This window comes from Haplochromis burtoni, unplaced genomic scaffold (assembly GCF_018398535.1).
Source record: "Haplochromis burtoni strain Fernald_Lab_line unplaced genomic scaffold, NCSU_Asbu1 Contig_12, whole genome shotgun sequence".
Taxonomy (NCBI): Eukaryota; Metazoa; Chordata; class Actinopteri; order Cichliformes; family Cichlidae; genus Haplochromis; species Haplochromis burtoni.
Window position 1 is genome coordinate 4,206,004 of NW_024582373.1, and position 20,107 is coordinate 4,226,110.

Here is a 20,107-nt window from a genome sequence, read left to right on the forward strand (position 1 = left end):
AAGAGCTAGGGCTCCATATGCAGTGATGGGGCAAAAGGGAAGGGCCGTCATAGCCAGGTGGCTGCCAGCAGGGTGTTGCTTGATTTTATGATGACGCTGAGCCTGCATCTTGCTCTCTTAACACAGATATAGTTGTTCCAAACCATTGCAACCTGATCATCTGCAGCTCTGAGCTCAAAGTCTATGTCTGTTATTTTGACCCCTGTTGGTAAAGACATTGCTGTCATTTTTAAAATCCCCTGAATAATATAGTATTTGTGCTCAGTTAAGTGTCCATTAAAAATGGTGAAGCACTTTTAAATCAATCAATAGCTTGATTATTTAAACTAGCTGCTATGTAATTACAGCCTATGCCAATGGACACTTTAAGTCTATAAATTCTTGATTTCATCTTTTGCCTGTAATTTTTGGATTCAGTGTGTAAAATTGATAGACTTAAGTGTATTGGAGCGTTATTGTAGGGCCTTTAAGCATATTGGCAGTTTTACAGACATAATGGTTTGTTTTCAAGTTAATCTAACTCTCACACATTGTTAACAAAATTATGGGTGCCTTTGCTGATATCACGTAGGGATCAAACATGGGTTAGCCAGTACTAAGGTTCACAGACGGATGCAAAATATTCTAAAAGCTCCTAAATTCCTGTAGATTCAAAAGCAGATTAACCTATATTTGCTGTAGAGGTGCAATGATGAAGGCCTTCTTTATTTATAGTATTAGTATTTACCAAAATCCCCCAAAACAATGTAAACAGCTGTGTATAGGCAAACCACACAGATCTGTCCTGTATGTAGGTCAAGGGATTGTTTTTTCTCAATTAATGGGGAGCTGCACTCGAACAGGGGAGCATCCAACCCCCACAAGGGATGCTTGTATTAAAATATCATTGGGGTAGCAAGGTCGGAGGTGCCTGCTTCTAGTGTGGAGTTTAGTTTAAAGAGCTTGCAGGGTAGCTATTAACAAAGTGATTGATTCAAGTTGTTGCTAAGCAGCATTGTCACGGTGATTCACCCCCCAAGTCTTTGTCTTATTGCCACTCTGCGTTTAGAGGGCATACACGGCCTCAGCTGTCAGCGGAAAATCCTCTTTACACTCATTTGTAACAATATCAGGGGGGGAACGGTCCAGGACAGCAAATCAGTGTTGGACCTGAAGTTGTTTCTTTATTTAGCAGCAGTCTGGATAATTGTGTCATCTTCTTTTTTATATCCAGTGAATCAGGCTATTTTTTGCTGTTGGTTAAGTGGACTTTATTGGCAGCTAGTGAGCAAGAAATAAACAGAAAGACAGCGTTTGGATTCCTTTCTTTCATGTGCTGTTACCATTTTAGGTCAAGTTTCGTATGAGACGTCTTCGACTTCATGTGTTTGCTGTTGTTTTCCCGTGAGTTGTGTAGGAGCTTGGAAGCCCTGTGTGTCTTTATGTGCACCCAAGGTCATGTTTTAGTGACTCAACTGTACGGGTGGGGGGCTGGTGTGGCAACTTTTTCTCACTGTTGAGACATTACATCAGTGTCTCTTGCAAGTCAAGACAAATGTCTACCTTCTGAATCACACTGTAGCTACTCCAGCTCATTGAAGGTGATGATAGTTGTAAAAAGTGTCACTGGAGCCACATTATTCATTATTCACAAAGTCATGAGAAATTATTATTAATGTGAAACATGAAACCCCTGTGGGCCAGCCGAGCGGTGTAATGGAGTTGTTATGTTGAGTTTTTACTCATTAAAGGTTTCTAGTGTTGGAGAGAGCAGACATAAAGTTTAGATGCAATAGGATTAAAAAAAAAAGACCCATGTAGTGTGAAAGCAGTGAGTTTGAGTGAAATGTTGTTTCAGACCATCTCAACCAAGAGTTGGGAGTTCGCCTTGTAATCGGAAGGTTGCCGGTTCGAGCCCTGGCTTTGACAGTCTCGGACGTTGTGTCTTTGGGCGAGACACTTCACCCGTTGCCTACTGGTGGTGGTCAGAAGGCCCGGTGACGCCAGTGTCCGGCAGCCTCGCCTCTGTCAGTGCGCCCCAGGGCAGCTGTGGCTACAATGTAGCTTGCCATCACCAGTGTGTGAATGTGTGTGTGAATGGGTGGATGACTGGTTGTGTAAAGCGCTTTGGGGTCCTTAGGGACTAGAAAAAGCGCTATACAAATACAGGCCATTTACCATTTACAGGCCAAAAGTAATAACTCGATAGAGACGAAAGCAAAGCAAAGCATCACTGAGATTTGGTAATCCTTGTAAGAAGTGCACACACGCCCTCGAACACACACTACATGCACTCTAAATAACGTTTGCTCATCTTTGGTGATAATAAAAGAGCTTTACTCAATTTAAAAAACAAACAAACCACCTCTTCAACCTTTAGTGCCCTCTACTTTTGGTCTTTAGAACTTAAATAAAATGTAGTGTTCACAATTTATGAAAAGTTTGCCAGGTTGTAAAGCTACATGTAACTTACAAAGAGTGACAAAGAGACCTGTAGCAGCTGAAAAGGAAAAATAATTGGTATTCATATATTCAAATTTGTCCCAGCTTCACACACGCTTGCTTTAAAATTTTGCTTTTTTATCCCTAACATCTTCCTCTTTCCGTCTCTGCTCAAGCGTGCAGAACTGGAAACCGTGGTTTGGGTTGTTGAAATTCACGCAGAGCTGCTGCGGTGCTGACAATGCAGGAAACAGATACAAACTCTTTTCATTATCTCCTCTCTATCCTGCATTCTTCTCCTACCCCCGGTCAGTGGACATTAAAAAGTCGCGTCATGCACTTGGCAGAGCCGTCGGTGTTAAATTACCTGGGACCTGTGCCTCCCTCAGCATTCCACTGTAATTAAGAATATCTGTGGGGTCCACAGCAACCGTCCACGAGAAGAAAGCAGAGGGCAAAGCGAGAAAAGACGAAAAAAAAAGTGTGTGTGTTTCAGCGTAGTGTGATGTCATCACAGTGAGGGCTGGTGCGTACTGCTTCCCCTTCTCATTTCCTCAGTCACTGAAGGAAAAAAAGGGAAAAGTGAGAGTATGTGTCATGATGCAAACATGGGTTAGAAGTGAAGTCATATGAGCCGTGCGGACATAAGGGGGAATTAAACAGGGGGGAAAAAAGGGTCATATGCCCACCAATCAACATGGGCCGGAGCGGCTCAGAGCACAAAAGGAGTTGTGGCAGATGTTGTCTGAATAATGAGCGGGGGCGGGGCATGAAACCCTCTGCCAGCAGAGTGTCTGTCAGTGCGAGGGGAGCGATGGGAGAGGAAGGGCAGGCTTTTTTGTTTATCCAGGAGTACTAGCTCTCCTCAGAACTGCCTACAGTTTTTAGTGGAGCCTGCTGGATTTGTTTCTGGATATTTTCACTTTGCACTGAGGATTTTCCTGAAGTTTACGTGGATGTTGTAAGGATTTCAGGAAAAAGGAAGCACTTTCTACCAGAGGAATAGTAATTATGTATTTGGCAATACTTGGAGAAGAGCCCAGAGGAATATATTTTTGGAATAGGTGACTTTATTGAAAGACTGAACTTTCATTCCTTTTATGGAATATAAAGTTGTTTTACAGTCCGAGCATTTTTGGGAGATATTGTTTGAATATTTTTGTATATCCAAAGCCTTTTGTTTTGAAGTTTGATCATCTTAATTGTGGCTGAATTTGTAATTTGAGAGAATATTTTATTTAAAAAATAGTTGAAATGTTTTATATTCAGTTGTTAGCTTCTCATTTAAGACAGGACAAACAGTGTTATTTTGCACACGGTTACTTTGACCACATGTTGGCTTCTTTTTAAACTACTCAGCATACACTAAATTTATACCTCAAAGGATTTCAATACCTCCTTTATATTTTTTTGTTGTTGTAAGCTGTGACAATTGTTTTAGTATGGGCAAGCCTCTGAGCAGACCAGATTGCCTCAGACAAAACCCTTCCTGTGTTGGGAAGGGGGAGGAGGAGGATATGAACATTGATGACTGCTATGTGCCCCAGAGATCCATTTATGACACCGTCCGGCTCAATGAGCAAATAGACTCGGGCTCTAAAGGTAGTCTTTCTTCCCGTCACTTCACAGGCAACCTCCCTTACACCCATCGCACGTTAGACCTCAGTAGCCTGTGTGGAAATGGAGCTCTCACTCCTTCTAGCTCATTTGAGATCCAAACCAGAAAACCTGTCACGCTAGATGAGCGTGCCATCTTTGATGGACTTAAGCTGAATGGGGACATTATTAGGGTGAACGACACAGTAATGTCGAAGTCACGTCTGCAGGGAGGAGAGAAAAAGGACCATGGCGGTCATCATCGGCGGTCATGGCGGACTTTTGCCCCCACTAATTTGGGCGAATATGCAAGCCGCAGTGGAACAGTGAGTTCTGGTAGTGCGGAGAGGCCTGGCCTGATCAATGGCAAAAGAGGACAGAGTAGGACCAGCTCACTGACATCTGAAGAGGACTCGGGTTTGTACAGCCCTACTGTGGAGAGGGAGCGACATGGTCGTAGATCCCACATAAGAACAGGCCCCGGTACAAGAAGCTTCTCATCTTCCGAGGCAATGCATGTGTCTGGGGACCTGAAAACAGGGCGATCGCTCAGCTCAGGGCAGGAGGACTTTCCTTTCTCGCCTGTGAGGGACAACCAATCTCTTTACCACAGTAGCAGCTTGGTTCAGGGGACAGAATCCTGTGGGATCAAGGTTAATGAAAGGGATAACCTAAGCAATGGAGATTATAAATCTTCCACAGGGAGGTCATCTTCAGGGTCAGCCTCCAGAGCTCAAAATGACACCTCTGGATGGCGTTCCAGGACTTTAACAGACTATGATGAGCTATCCACTGCTGAACTGTTAGAGGATGTGTCATCTCAGGATGACTGTGAGTTGGTTAGTGTGGTAGTGACACAGCCTGAGACTTACGGAAACTCTGTAACTCTACCCACGGAGAGCTGCCAGCAAACACAACCCGGTACTGTACAACAAGGGGCATCCAAATACAGCATGGAGGAGCTGGAGGAGTTTCTGCAGTCACTGGAAGCCTGTCTGCCTAAAAGTATACAGACATTCCAGCACGCAGGGGAGCAAGAGATCGAGGCTTTACTGAATGCCATTGCTGCGTGCCCTGAAATGGACCCTATGGGCTTATTGACCCCACAGGTGGCCAAAAATAGTTTCTCCCTCCATTTCTGAACTTTTGACCACTATTATGCATCTCTTTAGATACGTTTTTCATGGATGATGGATTGGTGTTTGTCTTACATATCTGATTACACGATGGGTGAATGAGGTTTTTCTCAGCAGCCAGACTGGAAGTCTGTCTGCGTGATTGTGTACAGCTGGGATTTAACCATTAACCAAGCTGATGACTACTTAACTGGTTAAACAGTTGAATGTGTTAGCTGGATTTTTAAAAGTTAACCTAAAGTGTCGATGTGGCGATTGTAGTCTCTGGACATGAATAATGAAATAACTTCCTGGGATTATGCACTGAATTTATGAATTTTTATGTGTGTCTTTTTTTAGCTGTTTTTGAACTAACTTATAAAACAGGACATTATTGTAATTCACCTTCTCAAATTCCAGATTTGTTGAATGAATTCATGGAAATATCTGTTCTTTCCATACACATAATGCAAGTTTAATTGGATTTGTATAAATGTGATTTTTCAAGGCCACAGGAAATAATGTCCTGAAGATTAATGACATTGTATTTTGAGCAATTCTAAAATATTCATTATGATTTGTTCCATGTCTATTTAGGCTTTTCAGAAAGAGGACATTGATCCACTGCAGAACCAGCTTCAAGACATCAATTCCCTCGGGCAGGGTCTGATCCAGAATGCTGCTAAAGGCACTAGCACTAAGAAACTCGAGGACGACCTGGAAGGTGTCAACTCTAAGTGGAATACCCTCAACAAAAAGGTTACGTGTGTTTGTGGGTTTTTTTTCCATTGTGAAAATAAAAAGACTTGACCTTGGCCCTTAAAACAGGTGACATCTATATTTACCATTTGGTCTGCAGATTGCTGAGCGTTCAGCCCAGCTGCACGAAGCCCTCTTGCACTGTGGCCAGTTCCAGGATGCTCTGGAGTCCCTACTCAGCTGGTTGACTGACACGGAGGAGCTCGTGGCCAATCAAAAACCTCCGTCTGCTGAGTTTAAAGTGGTGAAGGCACAGATACAAGAGCAGAAGGTAAGCCAGTGGTGCAATCACAGATTCACACAAAGAGAAAACACAGTGAAGTCTGTTTTAATGTTAGCACTTCAATACTTCATGTTTGCTTAACATTGGCCCCGCCATTAATTTTATTTAATTGGCATTAATTGTTAAAAACAAGTGTGGTACACAAAGCTTTGTGTTTAAAGAGCACTTCTTTTTTGTTGGGTAAATTTACTGGGGGGTTTTTTTTTTTCAAAATAAAGCAATGAAAAGGCACCCAATGACTCTTTCTTTGTTTGCCTTTGACAGCTCTTACAGAGACTGCTGGACGACCGAAAGCCGACAGTGGAGCTGATAAAAAAGGAGGGAGGGAAGGTTGCTGAACTGGCAGAGTCTGTGGATAAGGAGAAAGTGGCAAAAGAGATTGAATGCCTGGGACAGAGGTGGGACACGCTTCTCAAGAAGGCTGAAAACAGGTTAGTATAAACACTGCAATGTAAAACCATAGACTGCATATAAAAGATGGGTGGATCCTCAATATTTAAAAGCGAAGGTGCATTCTTTCTAATGACCAGTAGGAGTAAGTCTGTTGGTTGGTATGATTTCAATCTCCAGGCATAAACAACTAGAGAGCATCTTAGTGGTGACTCAGCAGTTCCATGAGACTCTGGAGCCGCTGAGCGAGTGGCTGTCAGCCACAGAGAAACACCTCGCCAACTCTGAGCCAATAGGCACTGAGACTTCTAAGCTGGAAGATCAGATATCTCAGCACAAGGTAATATCCATCGTTTTTCATCATTTCCATTTGTTTTCATGCTTTTTTTAAACTATCAGTTAAGTTCACTTCAGTTTTATTCATTTTGCTTGTTACTTGTAAGTTTGCGCTTCTCATTATTTCCCATTCATCTTTCTAAATTTCAGTTGAATATTTTTTATCACGTGTTTGTTTTTTGTTTGTCATGTTTTCTTGGTCCATTTCCCATCCCCTGCCGCCAGGCATTAGAGGAGGAGATTATGAATCACAGTAAAGACCTGTTTCAGGCTGTCAATCTTGGCCAAATGCTCAAAACTGTGAGCTCAGTGGACGATAAGGAGTTTGTTCAGTCTAAACTGGACACCACTCAGGCCAGTTACATAGAGCTCCAGGAGCGATGCAGGAGGAAAGCTGAAATGCTTCAGCAAGCTTTGGCAAATGCCCAGCTGTTTGGAGAGGATGAAGTGGCTCTCATGAACTGGCTCAACGAGATACACACAAGGCTGAGTGAAGTGTCGGTGGAAGACTACAGACTAGAGGTTCTTGAAAAGCAGCTGGCAGACCAACGGGTATACACTCCTCCTCAGGCCACACATTTTGTAGCTCTTTCATTTAAGTTGCATCAATCATGTTTCAGTTTATTTTGCTCTTTTGTGTGTCACCATAGGAACATTTCTTGTTACTCTCAGTGACTCTCTGAAGTCTGTTTTTTTTTTTCTTTTCAGGCACTGCAAAGTGATATTGGCTTAAGGAAGAAGAATGTTGACCAAGCCATCTCCAATGGGGTAGAGCTACTGAAGCAAACAACAGGCACGTCTTCATTTATCAGTGTAGCAAACAGTTCTGTCTCTGTACTACTCATGATAAGGTTTATTGCCCTTTTTATTGAGCAGTGACGTTTTGCATGAATTACGTTGTTTTCACATCTATGAACTTCTGCAGAGAAATAGATTTCTAATTTTTCAATGATGGTGAGATAACACCTGTCTGTCCAATGGGATTTATATTTGTTTATTGCCAACAGCCAGTTAGCTTAGCTTAGCATAACAGAAATGCTTAAAACACAGTAGCTGCTAGCCACCATCTATTTAATATAAATCTCCATATAAGTATATATTTTGTAGCAAAAAGAGAGCCCTGGTTGTGCAAATAAGCACGCTTTGTTACTTTTGGACAGGGGCAGGTGAACTTAAGGTTATGGATAAAACCCCTGTTCTCTGATTTGCATAGTACAGGACAAATACAATTTAAAAAAAAACTCCTTCTATGTTTGCAGCCTTTGTGATCAGCTTAGCTAACCTTCAGCTAGATGTATGTTGCTATAAATTTAATATGCAGATTGTAAATGACAACATTGTGTAGGATGCAGGCTTATTCTTTGCTGTTAACCTCATGAATTTTGGCCCGGAGTTCAGCTAGCAGGAAGTTGTTAGCATAAGGTATCTCTGTTTTAGAACAAAAGAAGCATATGACAGTGAACATTATTATTTACTTTATGTCTATAGGTGATGAGGTGATCGTTATCCAAGGCAAACTGGATGGAATAAAAACAAAATATGCTGAGATAAACTCTATGAGTGCCAGTGTTTTAAAGACACTGGAGCAGGTTTTGAGTCTGTCTTCTAAGCTGCAGCATACTCACACGGATCTGAGCTCATGGCTAGAGAAAGCAGAGGCTGAGATTAACAGCTTTGCTCATCAGGAGCCAGTCGGCGAGCAGCTGATTCATTCACAAAGCAGGCAGAAAGTAAGGATTTCTACAACTTTGTCCAAAACATTGTAATTGTATTCATACAATGCAGCAATGCATTTATTACTTATGAACTGGTGCTTTCTGTCCAGGCCATGTTGAAAGAGATCAAAGACCAAAAACCAGTGTTGGACCAGCTGAATGAGTTGAGCAGTTCACTCTTGGATTTAATCCCCTGGCACACTCGTGAGAGTTTGGACAAACTTGTGTCTGAGGATAATGAGAGGTACAGAGCTGCCTATGACACTTTGACCCAGAAGGTCGACCAGATCAATGCTGACATACTCAAGTCCCAACAGGTAAACCACATAACTTAACGCACTGCCTTTTATTCTCATTCGACTGTCTCTCTCTATTTTTTAAATGTATCTCTTGTTTTTTCTTGTTTCCAGTTTGAACAGGCCGCAGACAATGAACTCTCCTGGCTGACTGACGCTGAGGGGAAACTGCTATCGATGGGTGAGATCAGGCTGGAGCAGGACCAAACCACAGCTCAGCTCCAAGCACAGAAGGTTAGCCGTGTGTGTGTGTGTGCATGTCTGTGTGTGTGCGTACAGATCTCCATTTAAACAAATTAGAGTAAACACAGTGGTTTCTTTTGTTGACATACAGCCAAACTCACTCTACTGGTTTTACAGATTTTCTCCATGGACATCATGAGACACAAAGATGCTGTAGATGAGATTGTGAAAACAGGAAAGGCCATGATGACCAGCAAAAACCCAGAGGAGAAAGAACTCTTAAAGGTAAGAAAATATATTTCAAATTTCAGACATTTTTCAGTAAGAAAATGGACAGAAATTTCAAAATGATTCTTCTTGGGCTTCAATCAGGCCAAGACACAGACTCTCCTCGAGAAGTATGGTGTCGTCAGCCAGCTGAATTCAGAGCGTTGTCTGCAGCTTGAGCGAGCCCAGTCTCTTGCCACTCAGTTCTGGGAGACCTATGAGGAGCTGGGGCCATGGCTTCAGGAAACTTTAAACACCTTCAGCCAGTTACCCCCGCCTGCCATTGAGTACGACACGCTCAGGCAGCAACAAGAGGACCTCAGGGTAAGTGGTCAATGTGCGCTGATGCTCAACACAAAACATTTAATCACATAATTAAAAACTAAACTGATCATGTCACATCCTCTCTAGCAAATGCGGGAACTGATTGCAGAGCACAAGCCCCATATTGATAAGATGAATAAAACTGGTCCTCAGCTGCTTGAGCTCAGCCCAGTGGAGGGTGAGCCCATCAGAGAGAAATACACAGCTACTGACCAACTTTACACCAAACTGAAAGCTGATGTCAAGCAGAGAGCTGCCACTTTGGATGAAGCCATCTCCAAATCCACTCAGGTAAGCAGTAGCTGTTTATTAGGTTTGATTATTTGATAATATATGATTATTGGGAATAATTAAGTTGATCATAGTGATGTCTGGTGCAAATGGTGGTCATAGTTTGCAAATGTAAACATCAACATTACCTTGGCTGTTAATTGTCTATTCAGTTAGTTGAGTAGCTTTTACATTTTTGAATATGTGCAAATTTGTCAAAGTAAAAAATAATTATACAGACGTGTTCTTGTTTCAAGGTAACTTTCCATAATAAAAACCCATGATATAAATTATATATGCAAACTGACGTGTTTCCTTTCCTCCTTTTCCAGTTCCATGATAAAATTGATCCCATGCTCGAATCCCTGGAACGGATCGCTGAACGCCTCCATCAGCCTCCATCCATCTCAGTGGAGGTGGACAAGATCAGGGAGCAGATTACAGAAAATAAGACGGTCTCTGTGGATTTGGAGAAGCTGCAGCCATCTTATGAGACACTGAAGCAACGAGGTGAAGAGATGATCGCACGATCCGAAGGGGCAGACAAGGACCTGTCTGCCAAAGGTACGGTATAGATATGCTTTCAATCATTTTTTATCCATTTATTATTATTTATCAAACATCAAGCTTTTCTCCAGGTGCATGTAGCTTTTATGTATTTCCTTTTTCAGGATAAATAACGAATCAAGAAAAAGTCCAAGTTTCCCGCTGTAAATGTTGCTGTAAACGTGGAAAAACTTTCTTTGCCTCATTTTGTATTCCTCCTAATTGTGACTTTTTCTCTGTTCAAGCTGTGCAAGACAAACTGGACCGCATGGTTTTCCTGTGGAACGACATCCAGGCATTGGTGGAAGAGCGGGAGGCGAAGCTGCTGGATGTGATGGACCTCGCAGACAAGTTCTGGTGTGACCACACCGCCCTCATCGTCACCATTAAGGACAGCCACGACCTGCTGAGGGAGCTGGAGGAGCCCGGAGTCGATCCTTCAGTCGTCAAACAGCAACAGGAATTTGTGGAGGTAAATAAAAAAACCTATTACTTTTGATCATTAACAAATGGATAATTAAGAGAGGTGGTGCACTTTGATTATTAAATAATTAAAAAAACAATGCATCCATACAGGGATTTAAGGAGGAGATTGATGGGCTGCAGGAGGAACTCGATGGGGTTCAAAACCAGGGTGCGGAGCTCATGACTGCCTGCGGGGAACCCGATAAACCTGTGATAAAGAAGAGCTTGGATGAAGTAATAGACTACACTGAAAAGCACTCACTCTACAGGTTTTGCCTACAAGATAATCATGCTAAAATATTTGTGTTATTTTTTCAGGTGAATACAGCGTGGGAGAATCTCAATAAGATGTGGAAGGAGAGAGGAGAGAGACTGGAAGAAGCCATGCAAGCTGCTGTGCAGTTTCAAGATGGCCTGCAGGTGCTTTGATCACTGCCTCAAGAGCAACACAATCAGAAAATTAAAGGGTTTAGAATATTTAAAAAGTTTTGAAACAGCAGACCTTTTCCAAAACTTCCCAGTCACGGTTCTTGTGGTTTTTAACTTTATTTGATGTGATCTTTTGGAAGCCTAGGAGTAATGTCATCTTTAAGGGCTAAATACTTAATATCAAGCTACATAATATACAAGCACTTGTTCATCACAAGATGTTTGATATTTAACAGATACAGTGAGCCAGGGAGTTTCCGAGGCCTTTTGATGAAACCACATATTACCATGCAGTCGATCTAACAGATGATATAACATCTCATGAGAGCTCTACTGATTTTGAAACACCAGCCAGAGCATGGTCGTGATATATTTGGCTCAAACATTAACTAGTGTGTAAGAAAGTTTCACGGTGAGGAAGGATTCTTTTACACAAGTTTAAATCTCCTCTTTGCACTTCTTCAGCGCATTGGCATGTAACCTCAGGGCTTGTTTGGGGTTTTTTTTTTCATTTTCTTTGTGTATAATTTTCTAATTTATCAGCCAAACAGACCAACTGTAAGATTCAGGGCATAACTTGAAACTCAGTTTGAAACTTGACACCCTGTGCACCCAGCTTTGTTCTCTCACTAACAATGGTTTCCAACGCTGTATGCAGGGTATGTTTGACTGGGTGGATATTCTGGAGAGCAAGCTGGATTCAATGTCACCTGTGGGCACGGATCTGGAAACCGTCAAGCAGCAGATTGTGGAACTCAAGGTACAGTCTTGTAGATTTGTTTTTTTTTGTTTTTTTTAGATCAAAACATCATTCACAAAAACAGAAATATTATTATTGTTATAGCTCTTCTCAGACTTTTCAATTCTTTTAACTTGACTCCTTGATGTTAGAGCAGCTGTGTCAAACACCAGCTGTGTTTATGCTGAGTTCTCGATTCATGGTCTGCTTTGTGTTAGTTCAAAAGCACTAAGAAAATGGCTTCATAAAGTAGCCGGATTTACTTTGATGTACAATAAGACAAATCTTGTCCTGAAAACACAAAGCTGGTATTGTCTGTGCGTCCTTCTTTCTGTTGACTGATTGGGTGTACCGCTGCATGTGCTGGGTTGCCAGGAGTTCAAAGGAGAAGCGTACCAGCTACAGATTGAGATGGAGCGTCTGAACCACCAGGCCGGCCTCCTGCTGAAGAAGGTGACAGAGGAGGCTGACCGCTCCGCCATCCAGGAGCCGATGTCTGAACTCAAAATGCTTTGGGACAACCTGGATGAGAAGATCATCAGTCGGCAGGTCAGCGAGAGAAAGAAGCAGAAGGGGAGCTTCACACCGAAAGTGCAAGCTATATAAGAAAACAGAAATGCTGACACTGATATCTAAATTTAAAAGGAATGGCAATATCATGTTTAAACAAGGTCTGCAATCATTCTGTGAAATATATTGTATAGTACCTCTACAGCTTCTTGTGGGCTAGAAACCAGACTCAGCAATGGCTTAAACAGTTTGTTTTCTCTCCCTGCAAAATTAAATGGTTTAATCTGTCATTAATCCAGCACAAACTGGAGGGAGGCCTTCTCGCACTGGGGCAGTTCCAGCATGCACTGGATGAGCTGCTGGCCTGGATGAGCCACACTGAGGAGCTGCTCAATGAACAGAAAAATGCTGGAGGAGACCCCAAAGCCATCGAGATAGAGCTCGCCAAGCACAACGTATGACAAACCTCTTATCTTGTGGTTTTTTAGGGGGCTATTTTTCAAATAAGTCCTTTCAGTTCAGTTTAGTTCAATTTTATTTGTATAGCCCAGTATCGCATACAAAGATGTAAAACACTTCACAGGCATTAAAACCATATTAAGTAAACATTTATGGTATCTGTCAGTTTGCCGTTTATTACAGTAAATTAGTCATTATCCACTTTGTGCTTAATATCCATCTGCACAACATCTTGCCGTTCCTGCTGATTTATCTCTGCAGGTCCTCCAGATAGATGTGTTGGCTCACAAGTCAACAGTCGAGACAGTGAACAAAGCCGGCAATGATCTGGTGCAGTCCAGCGCTGGAGAGGAAGCTTCTAGCCTGCAGAGCAAACTGGAGAATCTGAACCAGCGATGGAAAGCCATCCTGGAAAAGACGGAGCAAAGGAAGCAACAGCTGGAAAGCTCTCTGCTTCAGGTATATTAAAAAAAGTTAACCTGTGTCTCATTTCTTGTTAAATTGTGAGAAAATAGTTTTTAGGTCGAAGTCAAAAAGCTCTGCAGGGAGGAGAGACTTCTCTCCCTACCCCCTTCTTATTATTCGATTTGCATCCTGAAAGCTAAAGTAAATCATTCTATTGTTTTCACTTTAAGGTTTTAATTCATTATGAAACAGGCTTATAAATACTGAGCTAAATGAATCCAAGGAATTAAAAACTCACACATCCTCCTCTCTGAATCACAGGTTGCTAATAGCGAGTGTGTGAGGCACCTTTTGTCCTGACTCAGGTTGAATTGTGTTGCAGGCTCAGGGTTTCCATGGTGAGATAGAAGACATGCAGCAGTGGCTGAAAGACACAGAACGTCAGCTGTTGGCATCAAAGGCTGTGGGAGGCTTACCAGACACGGCCCGGGAGCAGCTTAACGCCCATCTGGTATGTGTTTAACAATATGAGAGGCTGCATACAGATGGCAGACTTGGGAGGAGGTGACTCTGTCTTTTCTGTGTTTTATCTGAAGTGTGAAAATTAAACGACACTACAAAATACACTACTCTCATTGCCCTGCAGTCTGTGATAAAAAAAGACCTCTTTAAGTGTTTCAAATTGATTCATCCGTATCTGACTATAATGAATTTAGGAATGTTTTCCTGCTTTGTCTTCCTACTTTGTAATGGAGACACTTTCACAGTGAGCTCTCCCTTAAGAGGCAGCAGTGGTGACAGTTCAGGGAACTGAAACAGACAGATTACTTTCATCAAATTAGTAACATTATCCTGGTCAAATGTTTGTGAGAAACATGCTTCTGAGATGCTCGGCATGACTCACCATGCTCATTCTTTAACCATTTTTGGGTTACATTTGGACTAGCGACTGACAAATTCATCCCATTGAACACTGCAGAAATCCAAAAGTAACAATAGATCGGTCTTTAACTGTAATTCAGCCTGTTTGACAAAACCATCACTCTCCTCTGTGTTGTTGTTGTTTTTTTTCATCACAGGAGTTGTGTTCTGCCTTTGAGTCAAAAGAGGAGCTGTATCAGGAGCTCCAGAACAAGGGTCAGCAACTGCTAACGATGATGCCCGAGGGTCCAGACAGTAACACGGAGCAGGATCTCGCCAACCTGAAGGAAAAATGGGAAGCGGTGCAAGCGAAGGTCGCTGAAAGAAAGGTAGGGGAATGACTGAATGGCTTTCACTGCCCTTAGCTTGATGACTCAGGATTTCAGATTAAGGGATCGCTGACACACACTTGAGCCATGACTGTGTGGTTGAAAGCTTCTAATCCCAGTGCCGATAACCAATGGTGTAAAGACAGAGCGCTGGCGAGGACACACAGGATGCGGTTACACTGTAGATCAGAGTGGAACAACAGTGGTGTCATACGTTTCCACAGTGTAGGGTTGACAAAACATCAGCTAATATTTAAGCCAAATGTCATCATTCACTGTGGGGTTTTTTTTGTTTTGTTGCTAAAATGTATAAAACACCACCACTGCTCTCAGATATGGTTCTCCTTATTTTAGCTGCTTCAACTTTTACTGTAACATCTTGCTTTTGCATCCTATTTACTTTGGCCCTCTTCCCAGGAAATCAAAGTCTGGTAAATCTTAGCGCTGGTCAGAGCTGCTGGCCAAACTCTCTACAGCCTTCCCTGTGATACCTCTGCAGTCAAGTGGCTTATTTTTCTGTAGGACATATGCACTGCTACAATACAATTCCATATTTAGCAAGACACTCGACATGACCCACGATAAATGGGAAAAACACATCAGCAGCCGTAATTCTCACCAGGTTTGTAATGTCATTAGCACAGCATTTACTGCCATGTGATGACCCTGAGCCACCGGCCTCAGCTGTACCAAACGGATGTTTTTCAGTGATGGAGTGGCTGTTTCCTTTACTCAATTAAAACCTCATGATGCCTCAGCCATCAGTCCCCTCCAGATATATTAACTTCCTCTCTTTAAATAGAGGTCATGTTTGGCACTGTTGAAGTGCAATTGTATCCCCCGCAGTGCCCTCTTTATCTGTTGCTATAACAACCAGAGATACTTTACACCGCTAAACAATGCACATGTGTTATAAACAGGATAGCGCTCTTTGATTTTTGTCCAGTATTACTTCAGTTTTTTTTAACGTCTCGTCTCCACAGGTGAAACTAGAAGAAGCTTTGACTGTGGCTACAGATTTCCACAACTCCCTGCAAGATTTCATCAACTGGCTAACCCAAGCAGAGCAGACGCTGAACACAGTTTCGCCCGCTTCCCTCATACTGGAGACCATCATGTTTCAGATAGATGAGCATAAGGTACGTGTTTGCACGTGGAGGACAGGCCTTCTGGTCCAACTTTGCTTGATTACTAGACATTACTGCGGTAACGTCTAGTAGTCTTATTGAGTCGGTGAGAAATTAAAATTATTAGTACCATGATTACCGGTTCATGATTACCAGCTCATCATTCTGCTTTGTCTTAAAGCCAACAATGACTTAATGGCATCTGTATTATCCTTGAGAACAGAGCTCATTAGCACATTACCCACATGACTTACATTTCCTCTGCTGTCAGTTGAAAAACCTTTATTCCTTTTTTATTGTTAGAACATCTGGCCTGAATCCTTTCCCTTTTCTCCCTCGCATTGTGTCTGTGCAGATGTTTGTGACGGAGGTAAACTCCCACAGAGAACACATTATTGAACTGGACAAGACGGGCACACATCTGAAGTACTTCAGCCAGAAACAGGATGTGGTCCTGATAAAGAACCTGCTGCTCAGCGTGCAAGGGCGCTGGGAGAAGCTGGTGCAGAGGTCTGTTGAGCGGGGTCGTCTACTGGACGACGCCAGGAAGAGGGCGAAGCAGGTACTGTTCTGTGAATATTTATGCTGAGTTTGAACAGGCATGACATCAGGACTTTTTATTATCATTGGAAAGCTCTGGAAATAGGATATTAAACCTGTTTCTTATTCTTTCTGCAGCCTATTACAGAACTTTCTGAATTATAGGGCCCTTCTGCTCCAATCATGCTAACATTAAGCAGGGCTCTGCCATAAATCTAGTGAACTCATACCTGTTTTTAAAATGCTTTACACTGTTTTTTGTTCTTAATTTTTCATTAGTTCCATGAAAATTTCAATAAACTGATGGAGTGGTTAGATGAATCTGAGAAGACTCTGGACTCTGAAGTGGAAATTGCCAATGATCCCGATAAAATCAAGACGCAGCTGGCACAGCACAAGGTAACTGAGAGAAAAATGTGTTAACACAGCCAGAGACATGGAGCAACATCTACAAAAAACGTTTCATTCATTAAACAGAAATATCTGAAACACCAGAGCTGGAATTTGAAAATGGGATCTGTTATTTGAAATTACAGAGTCAGTAGAATCCAAATGCTTACATTGCTGTTGACTATTGTTGTGTTTGTGGTGTTATGCTGGGAGATTGTGCTAATCTTGTCATAATCCCTGAATGGACCAAATGTTTTAAGGCTGCCCTAGCTTTTGGATACATTTAATCTCTATGGAGCAAGAGCTCTTGAGTTTTGACCTCCTTTTTGTTCTTCTCGCTGAAGACTGTATTCTTAATCACAAAAAGCACACACCACACGCAGATTAAGATACTGTTTGACATGCCAGTAGTAATAATAATAAAATCTCTTGAGATGATTTGCTGTTTCCATTTGAAGATAGAGGCATTATGAGTCCACTAAACCGGACCACTTGGGGGTTGTGTATATTATTTTTCCTTTTTTCCCCCATCGTGCAGGAGTTCCAGAAAGCTCTTGGCAGCAAACACTCTGTGTATGATACCACCACTCGAACAGGACGGGCCCTGAAAGACAAGACCACTCTACAGGATGACAGACAGAAGCTGGACGACATGCTGAGTGAACTGAGGGACAAATGGGACACTGTTTGTGGGAAGTCAGTGGAAAGGTGAGGATTTTCTCCCAATGAGGGTTGTATTTCATTCTGCTAAACAGCCTCACTGTGAATATTTTGTTCTGTTCTGCAGACAAAACAAGCTGGAAGAGGCCTTGTTGTTCTCCGGCCAGTTTACAGATGCTCTCCAGGCTCTTATTGACTGGTTGTACAGGGTGGAACCTCAGCTGGCTGAGGACCAGCCCGTACATGGAGACATAGACCTGGTTCTCAACCTGATAGACAACCACAAGGTAGAGAACAGCACCACACCGAAGACCCAGGATCCCTTTGTTTTCTTGATTGGCCCATTTGTTGCTGACGTTAGTGGCAGAAATCAAGTGAAACCTTTCACTGCTGCCACGCCCAAACCTTTTATCATTCCTAACACAATACAAGACGAAAGAATCTTAAACTAACACGGGGGATAGACAATACATTAAAACAACAAAAGGGGAGGCATTGTATTACTTTCTCATTGAGAGTCTGTTTTCTTTCGGGTTGTGTATTGAGCAAAGCTTTGAAAATTGATGCTGGTGTGTTTTTCCTTACTCATTATTAATATTATATTAATAACATTCTTTGTGTTAGCATTTTATTGAAGTAAGAGGACAACAGATACTAAAAGCACCCTGTTTTATGCTTCTTGTCATTGGGCCAGCTGTGAAATAGAGACAAAAAGATGTTTTTTGAAATAATGTTTAAAATTAATTTAAGAATTTGTCATTTAAAAAACTGGATATTGTTAATATTTTGGCTGACTGTGTCCTCAAATGTCTCGTTACTGCAGGTTTTTCAGAAGGAGTTGGGAAAGCGGACGGTAAGCGTCCAGGCCCTCAAACGTTCAGCCAGGGAGCTGATTGAGAACACTCACGATGACTCCTCCTGGGTCAAAGTCCAGATGCAGGAGCTGAGCACGCGCTGGGAGACGGTGTGCAACCTGTCTGTGTCTAAGCAGACCCGGCTGGAGCAGGCTTTGGGCCAGGTATTCCTGACAGTACTCCAAACAATCACAAGGTAGAAGGTAAGTAAAGTATGTTAGCCTGACATATGCGTCTTCTCCCACTGCAGGCTGAAGAATTTCACTCTGCTGTTCACATCCTGCTGGAGTGGCTAGCTGAGGCAGAGCAAAGTTTGCGCTTCCATGGCAGCTTGCCCGACGATGAAGAAGCTCTGCGAGCGCTTATCGAACAACACAAGGTAAAGCAATGCAAATGATTCTGCTTTTTTTATTTCAGAAAAAAACTTTTATGTCTTAAGTTGTTTAATATTTTTGTTGCTTTATTAAAGAAATAAAACACGTTGCCAATACTTTGCTTGAATAAACAGTTAAGATCCTGACTCTGTAATTGCAGCCTGTCTAAAAGTAGATGGCATGCTGCTTTCAGTGCCAAAAATATTTTTCTTAACTATGAGGTCATCTGATTAAAATTACTGGCCTCTGCTCCGGTTTTAAACCAAGTATGAGCAATGTTTTGTTTTTATTTTTAGATATGGGATGGGATAGTTTCGAATCCCAACGCTTTTTCAATTAAAAAAAAAAATTCTTTTAAAGGTGTTCATGAAAAAACTGGAAGAAAAGCGAGTGGCTCTAAATAAAGCGGCCAGTATGGGGGAGGCCATTCTCAGCATCTGCCATCCAGACTCTATCACAACCATCAAGCACTGGAACACCATCATTAAAGCCCGCTTTGAAGAGGTCAGTCCACTGTTTCATACCTTCAGGTTTAACAGAACACATTAACCTATTTTGATAAATTAAAAGTAAGGAAGAATTACTCATTTTAACAAGGGTTGGATCGGAAACTCTTTATAGCACTCAAAAAATCAGAGAAAAAGTTACTATGGATAGTCATTATATTAAAAAAAGTAATAATAATTCATCTTATTAGGTAAACAAAATCAAGTTGTGTGCAGTTAACTTGATTTCAGTGTATCTGAAATTAATTTAGTTATTAGTAATATAAGTGTATTACTGCTGTTACACAGGTGCAGGCTTGGGCCAGACAGCACCAGCAGCGACTGGCCACAGCCCTCACTGAGCTGCTAGCTACTCAGGAGCTGCTGGAAAATCTTCTGACGTGGCTACAGTGGGCTGAGACCAACCTCAACGACAAGGATAAGGAGCCACTCCCTCAGGAGATCGAGGAGGTCAAAAACCTCATAGCAGAACACCAGGTACATCAAAAAAGCAAATGATAATAAATCAAATTTTATAACTTTAGTTTTTTTTTTAATTCCATATTTTAATGATTGCGTGGGCATTCAGTTAACAGTAGTTTACTGCTGCTCGCCCCCTGCAGGCATTCATGGAGGAAATGACCAGGAAGCAACCAGATGTTGACAAAATCACCAAGACACACAAAAGGAAGGCTGCTGTGGAGCCCCAGATCCAGTCTCAGATCCCCGTGTTGGACAAAGGAAGAGCTGGAAGTATGTATCCCATCACTATTCCTCATAGAGTATGACCCGAGCCATCTGGCCATGCTCTGAATCACTTCAGGGTGACACGACATCCTCAATTTGCCCATTTTAGCACCTGGAATGATGTCAGTGTGAATGCATTCCTCCTGATTATATGGTGGAAACACAGTCATTT

The 20,107-nt window shown here is 42.1% G+C and overlaps 1 protein-coding gene across 22 annotated transcripts in view; it reads left to right on the forward strand.

Annotated features, from left to right (window-relative positions):
- The window catches only part of dst (dystonin), a 102,076-nt gene that overhangs the window by 72,788 nt on the left and 9,181 nt on the right, over nt 1-20,107 (forward strand). For 20 of the 22 annotated variants that reach the window (XM_042215614.1, XM_042215600.1, XM_042215620.1 and 17 more), the window contains 32 exons: nt 5,730-5,891; nt 5,992-6,162; nt 6,439-6,605; nt 6,745-6,904; nt 7,126-7,452; nt 7,609-7,693; nt 8,389-8,630; nt 8,726-8,932; nt 9,026-9,145; nt 9,272-9,379; nt 9,467-9,685; nt 9,773-9,976; nt 10,288-10,519; nt 10,747-10,973; nt 11,078-11,200; nt 11,285-11,386; nt 12,054-12,155; nt 12,510-12,683; nt 12,944-13,099; nt 13,365-13,562; nt 13,891-14,019; nt 14,588-14,758; nt 15,742-15,897; nt 16,241-16,447; nt 16,705-16,824; nt 17,354-17,523; nt 17,603-17,762; nt 18,299-18,493; nt 18,580-18,708; nt 19,064-19,207; nt 19,498-19,686; nt 19,812-19,941. In XM_042215614.1, the coding sequence (XP_042071548.1) occupies nt 5,730-5,891; nt 5,992-6,162; nt 6,439-6,605; nt 6,745-6,904; nt 7,126-7,452; nt 7,609-7,693; nt 8,389-8,630; nt 8,726-8,932; nt 9,026-9,145; nt 9,272-9,379; nt 9,467-9,685; nt 9,773-9,976; nt 10,288-10,519; nt 10,747-10,973; nt 11,078-11,200; nt 11,285-11,386; nt 12,054-12,155; nt 12,510-12,683; nt 12,944-13,099; nt 13,365-13,562; nt 13,891-14,019; nt 14,588-14,758; nt 15,742-15,897; nt 16,241-16,447; nt 16,705-16,824; nt 17,354-17,523; nt 17,603-17,762; nt 18,299-18,493; nt 18,580-18,708; nt 19,064-19,207; nt 19,498-19,686; nt 19,812-19,941 (5,386 nt within the window). The remainder of the gene's footprint in view (nt 1-5,729; nt 5,892-5,991; nt 6,163-6,438; nt 6,606-6,744; nt 6,905-7,125; nt 7,453-7,608; nt 7,694-8,388; nt 8,631-8,725; nt 8,933-9,025; nt 9,146-9,271; nt 9,380-9,466; nt 9,686-9,772; nt 9,977-10,287; nt 10,520-10,746; nt 10,974-11,077; nt 11,201-11,284; nt 11,387-12,053; nt 12,156-12,509; nt 12,684-12,943; nt 13,100-13,364; nt 13,563-13,890; nt 14,020-14,587; nt 14,759-15,741; nt 15,898-16,240; nt 16,448-16,704; nt 16,825-17,353; nt 17,524-17,602; nt 17,763-18,298; nt 18,494-18,579; nt 18,709-19,063; nt 19,208-19,497; nt 19,687-19,811; nt 19,942-20,107) is intronic. The other 2 variants (XM_042215642.1, XM_042215658.1) reach the window with 1 other exon arrangement.